The 14798-nt window shown below is 37.0% G+C and overlaps 1 protein-coding gene across 1 annotated transcript in view; it reads left to right on the top strand.

Annotated features, from left to right (window-relative positions):
- niban2b (niban apoptosis regulator 2b) overlaps positions 1-12969 on the top strand; it is a 49668-nt gene extending 36699 nt beyond the window's left edge. Inside the window, exons 7-14 of the mRNA XM_053480586.1 lie at positions 3588-3692; positions 3773-3935; positions 5592-5779; positions 6101-6256; positions 8556-8669; positions 9390-9497; positions 9588-9699; positions 11069-12969. Of these exons, the coding sequence (XP_053336561.1) occupies positions 3588-3692; positions 3773-3935; positions 5592-5779; positions 6101-6256; positions 8556-8669; positions 9390-9497; positions 9588-9699; positions 11069-11964 (1842 nt within the window). The 3' untranslated portion in view covers positions 11965-12969. The remainder of the gene's footprint in view (positions 1-3587; positions 3693-3772; positions 3936-5591; positions 5780-6100; positions 6257-8555; positions 8670-9389; positions 9498-9587; positions 9700-11068) is intronic.
- Positions 12970-14798: the final 1829 nt, after the last annotated feature.

Genomic DNA, 14798 nt, shown 5'->3' with positions numbered 1-14798 from the left:
CATCCTTGTACGATCCCCACAGGAGGACCGTTAGGTATCATTCTTTTGCCAAACGTCTTCCTGTTTGAAGTCATTAACTAAGTTTATAGCTATTAAGTGCTTATAATAAAGGAAAAACTATGAGAAGTAATCAAAGTTTACACAACCGTAGAGTCTCATTCTCGGGAGGGTGATGGAAAAACACCGGCTCTGCACGAGACTTGGTCGGTCATCTTTTTAGGTCAAGTAGCTTTTAAGTGGTGAAGTCGATACAACAGCATAGGGCGTGGTGAGGTAGGAAAATAAGCAAGTTAAAGTCTAGGTTGATTTATTTTCCTATAACATGTTTTCTGTGGTTTATCTTCTGAACCAGTGCAGCTCCAAACATAATATACAGTATGATGATTAAAAAAGATATAAAATTATTATATTATTATTATTATAAAAGGAAATACTGAACTGCATCTTTATCTTTTATAACTTTTTCATATGTAGCGTAACCTGCGAATGTAGACTTTTTAAAGAACATATTTGGACCTATACTGTATCCAGTCCTCCGGAGGATGATGAGGAAAATTATAAGGGTTTAAGAAATCCCCATGGGTGCTAAAGGCACCTTGTCATTGGTACAATCCCAGTACCATTTATTTATTCATTCATTCTTCATGTATACCGCTTATCCTGTATACAGGGTCGCAGGAGCCTGGAGCATATCCCAGGGGACTTGGGGCACTAGGCTGGTTGCCAATCCAAGAAATGTCTCAAACGCATCTCATTTTCTGCCTTTCAGAGATGGTATTTTCGTTATTGATCCCTTTCTATCAGCTCGAACCAGTCTGGCCATTCATCTCCGACCTCTGACATTCAAAAGGCATTTCACCCAGAGAATTTCACCTGTAGCTCATTGGATATTTTCTTATTTTCAAACCATTCTCTTGTAAACCTTAGAAACGTTCGTGTGTGAAAATCCCAATAGATCAGCAATTTCGGAAATACTCTGGCCAGCTCCACTACGGTATATGTACTGTTTATATTGCTCATTTCAAGCTTAACACATCGTCTTTGTCTTATTTAATAACCGTATCATGGGAAATCTTAGATAAACTTTTAGGATGACGAGTATACGTCATCTGAATAACCTGTTAAGTCTCTTTTTGAAATTTGAGAACACTCCTGTCTCTGTTTTAAGATACCATTGTCTAGATGAGCACTTGCGTAATCTGTCTCCACTTCTTGTTCTGTATGAAAGCACATTTTGATGCATGCCTGTGAATTAGACATCTGACCAGATCATATGATTTATTATTATTATTAATTTTTTTTATTTAACGAATCTATCCTCATCCTGGTGTCATGGTTGTGAATTTGTTGTTGTTGTTGTTGTTGCTGTACACGAGATGATTGTGCTGAATGGTGTGTTCAGCACAGCGGTATATAGTGTAGAGTTCCCCTAATAGCCTTAAGGCATGTTTTGGCCCTGCTTTGTGACTGTTCCAGGGTTGTCATGAGCAGCAGGTGACCTGCTCGAGGTTGAGCAACGCTGCTGAATTCATGAATCTGATTGGTTAAGAAGGTGCTGATTTATGTTCTAGAACAGCAGATGACTATGAGGTTTATATTGTGCTATTGTTTCTGTAGTAATAGCTCATTTATAGGGACTTCCATGGTAAATAATTCCCTGTGTCCAGAAATAGTAAAGAGATTAATAATAGATTAATAAAATGTTTATTGGATAATTATTTATGAAAGGTCAGATCTCTATTGTCAGCGTTTTGTAGAATTAAGCCTAAGGTAAAGGCTTCAGGAGAGGAGAAACAAGAGGGACTGTTTATTGCGGTTATAATATAAGTGATAGTAGGACGTAACTTGTTATAAAAGTTAATTTGAAGAATAAAATATGTCAGGACATGCTGTTATAGCACCTTGTGATTATTATTATTTTTTTTCTTTTCCTTATACGATTTCTAAAGCATCAATCATCATTGCTCTTTCATTTCTACCACACCTTTATAGTCTCGTACTACAAAATGATTAAAGATTAAACCCTATTTTTCTACCAGAAAACCAGGTTTTGTTGGACGTTATAAGTGCAAAAACACTACACAAGCAGAATTGCAGGTAGATGTAAGGAAGCCAGGAGGAGTACGGGCGTGGTCTTGAACTTGAGTTTAGTAACACTAGAGGATTTTAGGATGGGCTGAATTAGTAAAGCAGCAGTCAGTAAGGATGTGATTTGCTCTTGGCTATGCGCTTAGCCTGGGCTTAGTGGTGTTCCTGAAACACCCAGACATGCAAGTCCTTATTTGCTGTTTAGAAGACTCCTGGCTCTATATGAATGAATCATCTTAGCTTTGGTCTTACACTGGATATCATAAATCCCTGTAGTTCTTTCTTCCTTGTTTTTTTTTTTTTAACTGAAAACTAGTCATTTTTTAGTTTGTACAAATCATCTTGTCTTCTGAGCATTGTTAAGATTTTACCGTCATTATGGTGTAACAGTTTCCACCATAATAAATACAAATTGTTGTTTGGATTAGAAAAAAATTCATTTTAAATTATTTTTTTTATTACAATTTTCACTACAGTTTTTGGCCAAAATACAATATTGGTGATTTAATAAATTTTTGTTGTTATAAATATAATACATAAAAAAGCCTGTGCCAATGAAGCTGCTTCTAAAGTTTCTGCAACATAGAAGTGACCAATCGTGCTTCCCTAAAACTTTCAAGTTGCTAACTTCAGCAGTTTTTAAGAGATGATCTTATATGGCCAATTTTTCAGCATTATACGGTCCCGTATTAGCAATAATACATTTAAAATGCAAAATATTCATATGTTTTATGATTATTAATACTCAAAGTGGTGTAATCTTCATATACTCTCCAAGTATATGACCTGTAAAAATCATTGCTTTAAATTAAAGCATTCTAGTTTTGGATAAAAGCTTAAAAGGCAAAAAAAATCTGTAGTGTCTGTAACCATGTCAAATCAATGGTGCGATGTCTTAAAAATTTAGGATTTTTAAATAATACACTTTTTCAAGTTTGTCTTTTCATGTAAAATCTAAATTGGCCAAGTTTTATGTAAATAACAGTTAAAACCGTTAAAATATTTAAATTTAAAAACGTTCCAGACACTACGGACATAAAAGGGCATGAAATTGTATCTAGCAAATGTATTTTTTATTATTATTATTTTTTTTAATATCTGTTAAAAATATAAATGCGTATACATATTTACAAAAAATGATGCATGGATTGGGAGATACAGTAAGAAGCATAAAGTTTTATGAAAAATGCTGTTCCTATCTGAAAATTCACTTTTTGGATGTTTTGCTATCTTTTCCGCTCAGGATTGTTGCTGGTTTAAGTTTGAGCACGAGCGTTTGAGTTGATGATGCTCTGTTGGTTCCCTTTTTTATTTATTTATTTTTTATTATTTTTTATAGCTACTACATGCTTTCATCATAATTTAGCCCTTGTATCCAGCTGGCATGTCATTAACTGATATCATGTATATTTCCGTATCATCAATGGTAAAAATGTCATTATGTAAATGTGTAACTCATTGAAGAAGCTTTTATTTGGGCTATGATTTCTGTTTTTTAGATCCTGGCTAACTTGGTGATGGAGAAGCTGCTTCCTGAACTTAGAGACCTGATTAGCCCACGCTTGAAGGGAAAGATGCAGGAAAGACAGAAGACCTGGACTTTGGTACTATAATTTGAACAATTAGCAGCACTATTAGAATGAATGGTAATATTCAGCTCTAATGGTTTTGTCTGTGTGATTAGATCTCAGATGCCGTGTACAGTCTGGTTCAGATTCAGACCCAGACCGAATACGAGGCCATAGTGCAGAGCTGTGAGGAAGGACGTCCCCCTCTGGAGGCTTCCATACGCACCGACATGGACCAGATCATCACCTCGAAGGAGCATGTGACCAGCAAAATCCGGGGTAATGCTGCATCTGTAAACAGCCTGGAGTTCAGGGTGACACGGGGCACGATTTTTAATCCATTGTTGAAAATGTCTGGATGAAAGGGATACAATGGCATACCTTCGGTCTCCTGTCACTCACATCATCACATGGCACAGCGGCTTAGTGGTTAGCACTGTCGCCTTGGACCTCCAGGATCCAGGTTCGATTCCCCCCTCTGGGTCTGAGTGCTTGAAGTTTGCTACAGTAGTTCTCCCCGTGTTTGGTGGGTTTCCTCTGGGTCCACCAGTTTCCTCCCATAGCCCCAAAACATGCAGAGTAGGCTAATTGGCGTTCCCAAAATCCAAAGCGCGTGTGAATGAGCGTTCCCTGCGATGGATTGGCACCTCGTCCAGAGTGTCCCCTCGCCTCATCTCTCCGCCTCAGGTCTCCTGGGATAGGCTCCAGGCCCCAGCGACGCTGTATACAGGATAAAGCGGTATAGATGATGAGTGAGACTACATGTATATACATCACATTTATATTTCTAGTTGATATGTACACAGTAATGGCTTGAGGTTATTACATTAGTTACATTTTTAGAGTAAAAAAAAAAAGATTGTTAAATTAGTGTGTTTATACTGAAGTGTTTGGTGTGATGCTAAGGCATGAATGAGCCATTACAAATTATGTGGGGAACTTTTGGACACTGTTTGCCCTCAGTAGTCACAGTAGAATGTGCCGAGCCACCAGATGGCACTGTGATTTTATTTTTTTCCCCACAAAATAAGAATATATGTACATAATAGATATAAATATTTTTGTACTAAATAATTTAAAGCTTTTTTTGCTTTTTTCTGTTCTGTTTTGTTTGATTAGTACTATTTTTTTTTACATACTACATGCTGAAGTGCAGGTCATAGATCAATGTTAAGTGTGTCCCAGAGAACTATCTTGTTGCAGAATGAGTTCGAGAGAGTTCAGTGTGTCAGGGTTACAATATCCAGATATTGAGCAGTAAATTTCCCTCAGAAGACAAATGCATGCTTTAGTTTTTTTTAATTTACTTTAATTCATTTTTTCATTTCTTTTATTTGCATACTTTATTTATTTATATATATTTAAGCCAAAAAAACCCTAATTAAATTATTAATACGGATGCAGTTGAATTATGGCATGTTTTTCAAGTGTGATATTAAATAGCCTAAATATAGAGGTAAACAACTTGACTTGGAGTTTTAAAAATAATAACTAATTTAAAAAATGTCAGGAAAAAATATGCAGAAATAATAATAATAATAATAATAATAATAATAATGAGGTTGATAATAAATACAAATATTGAAATATAACAATAATTATAATAATGATAGTAATAATAAATAAAAGTATAATAATAATAATAATAATAATAATCACACGTTATTCAATCTGTTTTTGGATGCTTTTAAACATTCTTGCCTATAATTTATTTATTTTTTTTTTGATTAGCAAATACTTTTCATCATTTTCTAGAATTTATTTATGTTTATTTATTTTTATTTTACATTATTTTCTCCTCTACATTAGCGAGTATATAGATATTTGCGCCCTGTGACCGATTGTAGCTACTGTAGAAGAGTAAGGCTGATTTAAATAAAGTGTAAAATCTAAAGTTGTTATTGTTACTTTAAGAGTTTCTTTACTGACTTGTAGCTCTGGTGCTGCCCAAGGCTGAGAAGCTCCTGAAGGTGAGCATCGAGCCGTACATCAGCTCCATCCTGGATGCCCTGATGGAACCCACCAGCCGAGGCTTCTTTGAGGTGCGTGATGTTTTCTTCAGGGAGCTGGTGGACATGAGCAAGAACCTGCTAAACGGTGGAAACAAAGAGAAACTAGGAGAGGTGAGGCACTTAGGTTGTGTTTTTAAGTTTATTGCTTAAAGTTGATAAGATAAAAACATGCTGAAGAAGACTGCTAACACTGGAGACTCCTTCCAGAGATCTTAAATAACAGAATGCTTTAATGGTCCCAAAAATGTACAGTATCAACAGCTTGTGATAAATTTGCTGTTGTATTCTAGATTGTAGTAATGACACTTGATTGATAAGAACCCTTCCTCTCGGATAAATGATGACAAATTCTTTTTTAAGCTAAACAGGTACTTCTGTTTTGAGTCTGAGGTATCTGATAACAGTTAGATGATGTTGTTTTTTTCTTTGCAGCATATGGAGAAGGTCTCCATGCTGGCGTACCATCCGGTGAAAATGCAGTGCTGCTACGAGAGGGTTGAGCAGCTGAGTCTGGAGGGTTTGCAGCAGCGCTTTGATGTCACCAGTCCATCCGTGTTCGTCCAGAGAGCCCAGATTCTCATGAGAGAGGTGAGCCTTGCCCAGCTTACCCGGTGGTTCTGTGGTGATAGTTCATGCACCCAGAACAGCATGGGAAAAAACGATTATTAGACCCTTTTGCAGCAGACAAAGAAAGAAAACATCTACGTTTTATTTAATCAGTGATTAGGACTGTGGTCTCGCCCCTCAGGTGTGTCTGTGTGGAGTTTGCATGTTCTCCCCATGCTTGGTTGGTTTCCTCCGGGTATTCCGGTTTTCACCCACAATCCAAGAACATGCTGATTTAGAATAATTGGTGTTTTAAATTCCCCATAATGAGTGTGTATGCCCTGTGATGGCTTGACACCCAGTCCAGGTGTACCCCACCGGGACCGAGCCCTCTGGAATGAGTTTCAGGCTTCTTATGCCCCTGTACAGGATAAATGGTATAGCGAATGAATGAGTGAGAGTAAATAAATGAAGACTGAAAGAGAATTTAGTTTTCTTCTTTTGGTCATTCAAATGGCATTCAAACTTTTGCACTTCTTTAAGAAACATCATACCCCAATGCTGTTGAATGAAGGTAGGTGGTTCAGGTGGTTGAGGTTCTGGGTTGTTGGTCAGAGGGTCTGGGATTCGATCTCGGTCACCGCCGGGTTGACAGTGTTGGGCACTTGGGCATGGCCCTTAACCCTTATGCCCATACACAGTATAATACCCAGCCACTGAGATGCCGGGGATCATTAGTGCCGGTCCCAGGCTAGAGAAATGGGTAGGTGGGTTGCGGCTGAGAGGGCATCCGGGTGTAAAACCGGTGCCAAAAACTTTAAATCGGATCAAATAATCTGATGTGGCAGCAGTGAAAATGCCCAAAAACAAAAGGAAATTCTTTAGAAGGTGTCTGCTTCACCATCTCTGACAGTCATAGTGCCATCTATCATTTAAATGATCATTGTTTACTCGGCAACTTCTTGTTAACATACAGGATGTTTTTATCACATAATCTGTAAAAAGAACAGGAACGAAAAAAGGGAACGACTTCTCATACTGTACACCGCGATGTACCTTCCAACTGGAACTTGTTTTCTGGACAAAACAACATTAGAATCTAGCTATAAATGGATACTAACAAGCACAGGGTTCTTTTTCCTCCCAAAAAAAAAGAAAAGAAAGAAAACCAAAATAGTTATAACTATTACATTACTTTTGGTACTTTGGAGAACATGACCAACTTTGTGCCATTAATAACGGCTCTACTTTGGGTTGGGCCACATCCCACCCACCATAAATTATTTGCCTTATAATTGTGTCTTGAAGTTTGCTCTTGTCCAGAACGCCATCATAGCCCTGACTGTACCTTCAGCACATGTCTGTTGTGTTTATATTGTGTATTTTTTTTACATAATGGACTGATTAATGATTAGATTAGATTAGATTAGATAAGATAAAAGTAAACTAGATAAGTCAGCTGTAATAACAGGAGTTGCTGCGTCTCTATTTGTGGTGTATATTCTTTCATGGTGTGGAAGTGTAAAATGTCTGAGAATTTTTTTCCCCCTCAGTAGAGTAAAAGGACATGGTGTTAGAGCATGGGAGTGGTGACACAAGACTCAACATGCAGAGTGTATTTTTATCAGGGCACATGGTTCTCACAAGAATTCCAGTTGTGGTAAAAATTGTGTGAGGGCGCCCCCTGTTGGTTGAATGCAGATGGGTGAAATTCTTGGAATTTAAGTTAGAGGTGTATTTCTAACAAATATTTTATATATATATATATATATATATATATATATATATATATATATATATATATTAATCAAACTTCTTTAAATATTGTTTCAAAAGTAGGATTAGGATTCAAGTAGACCATGATTAATCCCGGTTTTGGTTTTTACAGTAAACTCGGATTAACATAATCACATTGGATTATTAGCCAGACTTTCAGGTTTGCGTCTTGGTTTAATTTTACAAAATAGTGCTTTATTATAAAGAAGGGTTTCAGGAAATAAGTGTATCTAAAAGTAAAAAAAAATACCTAAAGAAAGATCTCTACCTTTTTTATTTGACTAATAAAGCGAGCATTGATTTAATAAATAGCGTGTTATGGTTTTACATTGAAAAACTGGAAGAGTAATAGAACATGGACTGTAATTCAGCTATGCATTAGAAAAAAAAATTCTCAATGCTTTCAGGTAAAAGTTTGAGTGTTTGCTGTAATTTATAATTTTAGATTTTTTTTGCCAAAGGATTTGGACTATTTGGGGCACTCTGTGTTATGCAATGATATTGTATAACATTTAATCCTCTAGTTATTTCATGTGCATGTCTCTGTCCATCCTTTTTGCTGCAGTTAATGGATGACGCTGTGTACACTTTCGAGCAGCTGCTCCACCAGAGTCTGGAGGGTCATGAAGAGGAAAATCTCAGCAAAACCATTCAGAAGTGCCAAGACAGAGTTATAAAGGTGGGACAAATAAGAATACATACTGTATACTGTACGTCTGTATGAGTTCATGTCCTAGAAGTACGACATGTTTCATACAAAATGAACAGTGACTGTTTGCCTTTTTTTATTTATACTGTACAAAAAAATATTTAGCATATTTTGTTTTTATCAAATGCTAAAGAATTAAATGCTTAATAGTGTAAAACATTCTTAATGGATAATAAAAGCCTTATTACTTCCATTAAAAAAAAAGGTCACATATATATATATATATATATATATATATATAGTATATAGTCATATATATATAGTTTTTTTTTGTTGGTTTTTTTTTACACCTCCTTTTTTTTCTTCTGTCTACCACAGTACTGTATATTGGCATTGCCTTTGCAGTGACACATATAAATAAAAATTTGTATTTTAATGATCTCAAACTGAAGCATCCTTATTATTTAATACTTCTTTATCAACACAAAAATAGCAAGAATTCCTAAATGTCCAAATATATATGGGCCTAACTCTATATAATATTTGGTGCCAATAATTTTATGAAAAAAATAAGTTGTTGTTGTTGGAATTATGCTTTTTTTTCTGTTGCCTGGAAAAGCCATACTTTTTGCTAATACTTGTTTGGAGGGTGCCAATATTTCTGGAACTGACTGTACGAAAACATCAACATGTTACAGAATGTTTTATATTAGTATTCTAATTAGTATTAGTATGTCTCCCTCCTCATAGAAATACGACTATGACAGCAGCACTGTACGCAAGAGGTTCTTCAGAGAGGCTCTTCTGCAGATCTTCATCCCCTACATGCTGAAACAGCTCTCTCCATCCTGCTCTGCTGTAAGACACACACACACATTTAATACACGCTTTGGATGCATGTGTCTCATCATTGCATTAGTATGCTTACCTTTCGTCTATATGCTGTAGGACCTTCCTCGTTTCCAAGAGCTGATCTTTGAAGATTTTTCCCGTTTCATTCTTGTTGAGAACGTCTTTGAGGAGGTGGTGCTTCAGACGGTCATGAAGGACATCATGATGGGTAAGACAGGACTCCAAAGTTACACACACAAAAAAAAAAACAATCTGTTTGTTGAGTGTCTGCCATTCAAGTCCACACGACTGAGAGGTTATTGCATAACTAATAATGTATTGTGCATTAATATAAACATTTCTATTATTTACCACATGAGAGTACTATGGTAAAAGAAAAAGATTATATTTAGGTTTGTTTACAGTGCCATGTTATTAAACCTCTACCTAGATGAATTATTTAATAAAGAAAGAGATATGGTTGTTACGAAAATAACTTATGGTTCTGCTTATCAGTCAGCTATTACTTTTTTTGTTCATAATGGAGAAACTGGATAGTGTTTGAAAAATACACATGATAGCAGGGATCATTTTTAGAAAAGCATAGTGTGACAGTTTATTGTGACGTTAGATCTTATTATACTGGCTTATTGTGCAGTCTTGTGACTCCATGTAATGTGTTCTTATTATCTTATCATTCAAGGACAGGAATGGTTTACTAGCTACATCTATTTTTAGTGTAAAAAGAGTTCTAGTGAGTCCTCACATCAAGCCAAAACTTGATGCAAAGCAGGTTTACTGTTTAGAATAAAAAAATAATGGAAATGTGTTCAAAACGTGTAAGGAAATGGGGATTATATAGAGATTATATACAGGTTTGGCCAAACCTGCAATGACATTGTATCCAAATACATACACTTCAATATAGAGCTGGTCAACGTTTTGGAGCTATAACGGATTCCAGTCTTCTTGGACGGCTGTCCACAAGATTTCGGAGTGTTTTTGTTTAAATTCGTGCCCATTCATTCTGTAGAGCATTTATGAGGTCAGGCACTGATGTTGGACGATCTCTCAATCTCCATTGTAGTTCATCCCAAAGGTGCTTGATGGGGTTGATGTGCGGGCCAGTCAATTTCTTCCAAACTGAACTCCTTGAACTATGTCCTTATAGTCCTTGCTTTGGGGCACTGGGGCTCAGTCGTGTTAAAATAGAAAAGGTCCCAAACTGTTGCCACAAAGTTGGAAACATGAAATTGTCCAGGATGTCTTGGTATGCTGAAGCATTTAGTATTAGGAAGAAGGGGCCTGATTGAAGAAACTCAATTCAACAATTCACAGGTTTAGCCAAATACTTTTGTCCATATAGTGCAGGCGTGGTGAACCCGCAGCTCACGAGCCGCTAGCGGCTCTTTCACTGCTCTTCTGCGGCTCTTTAATTTATCCACATGTGTCAAGGAAAAACTCCCTAAGACGTCCCACTGTAATTAGGAAAAGCTTGCATGTTTGCTGATTGGCCACAGGTTTAGATGGTAGGCTAGACCAGTGGAGGGAAAACAAAAGTGCTGTTAATCATTCTAACTCTTCCTTCTTCTTTCCAGCTGTAAAAGAGGCTGCCGTTCAGAGAAGACACAATCTGTACAGGGACAGCATTGTGCTGACTAACAGCGACCCCAACCTCCACCTTCTGGGTGACAACCCATCCATCGATTGGGCAGGAGAGTTTGGAGAAAAGAACGAAGTGGACGGAGAGCCCAAGGGTGAAGGAGGAGATACGGCAGCTCAAAAGAGGCGCAGGATGAAACAGGTGGTCTCTATGATCCAGGTGGATGGCACCAGCACAACCCTGCCCAATGAGTCCTGTATGGAGGTTCCCAGCGTTCACAACATCCCTGAAGAGCAGGTTGAGGGAGACTCTGATGTTCAGTCCTCTTCTGTATCTGACAAGGCAGAGCCCATCATACAGGAAGTCAGCGGGTCGTCAAAGGAGACGGCACCTGATTTACCCAACGGGACCGCGCCAAATCTAGATAAACAGGAAGCTACGCCAAAGTCTTCACAAGACTCAGAAAGCAACCTCGCCATAGAGAGCGCTATCCAGCAGATCGATGATGCAGTCCAAGGAGAAGATGCAGAGCAAAGTCATGGCGGAAGCGCGCCGGTGAAATCTGAAGAAACTTGCAGCACCAAAGAGGAAGCAAATGTTGCACCAACGATCACAGAAGAACCTACAAAAGTTCCAGAAACCATCAGTGAATCAAAGCAAGAAGAGCATACTGATGCTGCAGATAATTTATCAGACTCTCGCTCGGAACCCCAGCATCAGAACACCGACACAGACAGCGGCTTCCAGTCACCAGCCAACGAGACAGCCGAGGAGGACGAGCTGCAGGCTGCCGCAGTAACGACGGAGACGGAACAAGAGAAGCCCAAGGACTCTGAAAAGGGAGGCCAGGATGCTGGAAATGGAGCTGAGACACTGACAACGCAGTCATAGATATCACTAAATAAACAACTTTTTTTAATTTTTTTTTTTTTATGGAAAACGCTAGAAACACCAGCCCACTGCTTGCAGAAGTGATAGCTTTACGAATAAGGGCTTTTAGGGTGCTTGGTTTGTTTACACATAAAACATCTCTCGTACTTCCTTTGCAGTTGGGAGTTTGTTTATGATTCTTAAAAAAAAAAAAAAATCACGTCTTACTTTTTTCACATTTCACTTCTTTTTTTTTTTTTTTTTTGCACACATTTGAATAGCTGTCACTCAGATGGGCTCGGTCATAATAACGTCATAAAATTGTCACAAATTTCGTTGCTAATTATTGTGCTCTTGTTCCTCTGCAAAGTGCTAAGAAATTGGATGCTTTTGCCAATAAGACTGCTTATATAACCGCTTATATAACTGACTTCATGCCTTATAATATTCTAATTTGGTATCATATGCAATTTTATTCTGCTTTTTTTTTATATATATATATATAAATACCCAAGTCTTACTTAGACCCAAACTGAAAACACTGAATGAATTTTATTTGATTTTTTGTAGTTCTTTTTATATAGTTTTATTTCTGTTGGGCCTAACCTATAACTTTTTTTTTTTTTTGTGTGTGTGAATATCATGATGTTTCTTTACTTTAAAAGGTTATAAGAATAAACAGTTACCGTTTTGCATACTCAAACCGAACTCCATTGATATTGATTATAAAATGGACAGTAGCACATGTTCATGGTCCAGTCTGTGTTTCACTGATGCTAAGTGATAATTTGGGGTTTGGTGTAATTCGACATTATCTATAGCGTAAAAGTGGAGGAATAGAAACCTGCAAGTGTTACCTGGAGGCATGTGTTTCAAACTGAAATGACAATCAAAATGGTTAAAGGGCAAGTATGTAATTTTTGCATCTACCTTTTGTTTAATATTTTTTTATTTATTATCTGATGCACTTCATTGCCTTCTTTGTGTTTAACTGAAAATGATCAACAATAAAACAATTAGATTTGACATTCGCATTTTTAGTAATTATTGTCATTGTAATTATTGAACACAAAATATATGATATTAATATTGACCTAATATTAATATGGATACATGACCATTTCTAAAACTGTAAAGACATTTTACTATGGTATAGGTACCTTCGTAGTCTTGTACCATGGTATTTTTTTTATAAGATATTGTAGCTGGTATCTAATATTGTACAATACCATACCAGTAGTATATCCTAACATCTAATATGGTACTGTATAGTGTGTGTATAACTACAGGTACAATATCTTGTTACAGTAGAAATATTTTGCAGCAAGTTGATGCAAAAAAAGTTGGATTTGAATGACCTTGACAAGTGCTAAATTGTGAGGGATAGAAGACTGAGTCAGTGCAACTGCAAAGATGTCAGGAAATAACAAAAGTAGTCCAAGGAAGGGAAACTGGTGACGTGGTGATGGGGTCTTGTCCTGGCAAGGCTCAAAAGGTTGTTTGGATTTTGTGTGATGGACCACCACAAAGTGACACATTATTGTGAAGTGAAAGAAAAAGGACTATATGGTAATTATAGTATAGTAATTTATATATATATATATATATATATATATATATATATATATATATATATAATATGGATATATAATAAAAAGAATAATAAAATTCTCCTCCAGGGTGTAAATAGAGTTCACCTGTGTGTCATTTAATCTTGGTACAAGTACAGCTGTTTTGTGAAGCCATTAAAGGTTTGTTAGAAAACATTAGTGAATAGCATTACAAGGTCCAAGGAACACACCATTCAGGTTGGAGATAAAGTTGTGGAGAAGTTTAAAGCATGGTTAGGTTCTAAAAAAAAATATTCCACGCTTTAAACATCTCGCAAAGCACTGTTTAATCCATCATCCGAAATGGAAAGAGTACGGCACAACTGCAAACCTACCAAGACATGGCCTTAAACCTAAACTGACAGGCCGGGCAAAAAGAGCATTGATCAGAGAAGCAGCCAAGAAGCTGATGGTAACACTGTAGGAGCTGCAGAGATCCACAGCTCAGGTGGTAGAATCTGTTCACTCCAACTTTTAGTCATGCACTCCACAAATCTGGCCTTTATAGAAGAGTGGCAAGAAGAAAGTCATTGTTAAAAGAAAGACATAAGTCCCATTTGCTGGTTGCGAGTAGGCATGTAAAGGGCAAAACGCTAGGTTTGGTAGAAAACTAACACTGTACATGGTGGTGGCAGCATCATGTTGTGGGGATGCTTTTCTTCGGCAGGGAAAAAGAAACTGAACAGAGTGAAGAGGAAAATGGATGAAACCAAATACATGGCAATCTTAGAAGAAAACTTGCTAGCGTCTGCAATAGACTTGAGACCGGAGTGGAGGTTCACCTTCCACCAAGACAATGTAAATACAGAAAAATACAGCCAGAGCTACAATGGAATGGTTAAGATCAAAGCATATTCGTATATCTAAATCCAATTGAGCATCTGTGGCAAGACTGGAAAACACTCCATCCAATCTGATTGAGCTTGAGCTGGAATGGACAAAATTTTACTCTCTTGATGTACAAATATGTGAGGAACAGGGTAGCTCAGTGGTTAAGCTGTTGGGCTACTGTATAGTCTCAAAAGTCCCTGGTTCAAATCTCACCACCACCATGTTGTCCTTGTTGGGCATTTGAGCAAGACCTTCAACTTCTCTTTGTGATTTGAGTATATTGTGACTAATCCACAGAAATGCAACAAAACAAAAGTATACTTGCAAAATAAATGATGCCTTCCGCAAAGTAAATGTGCGGGCCACAGTGAGCAGCTTGATTTCAATCATAAAATATTCAGATCACAAAAAAAA

Source organism: Clarias gariepinus, chromosome 21 (genome assembly GCF_024256425.1).
Source record: "Clarias gariepinus isolate MV-2021 ecotype Netherlands chromosome 21, CGAR_prim_01v2, whole genome shotgun sequence".
Classification (NCBI taxonomy): Eukaryota; Metazoa; Chordata; class Actinopteri; order Siluriformes; family Clariidae; genus Clarias; species Clarias gariepinus.
This window is presented reverse-complemented; position numbering and strand designations above follow the sequence as displayed.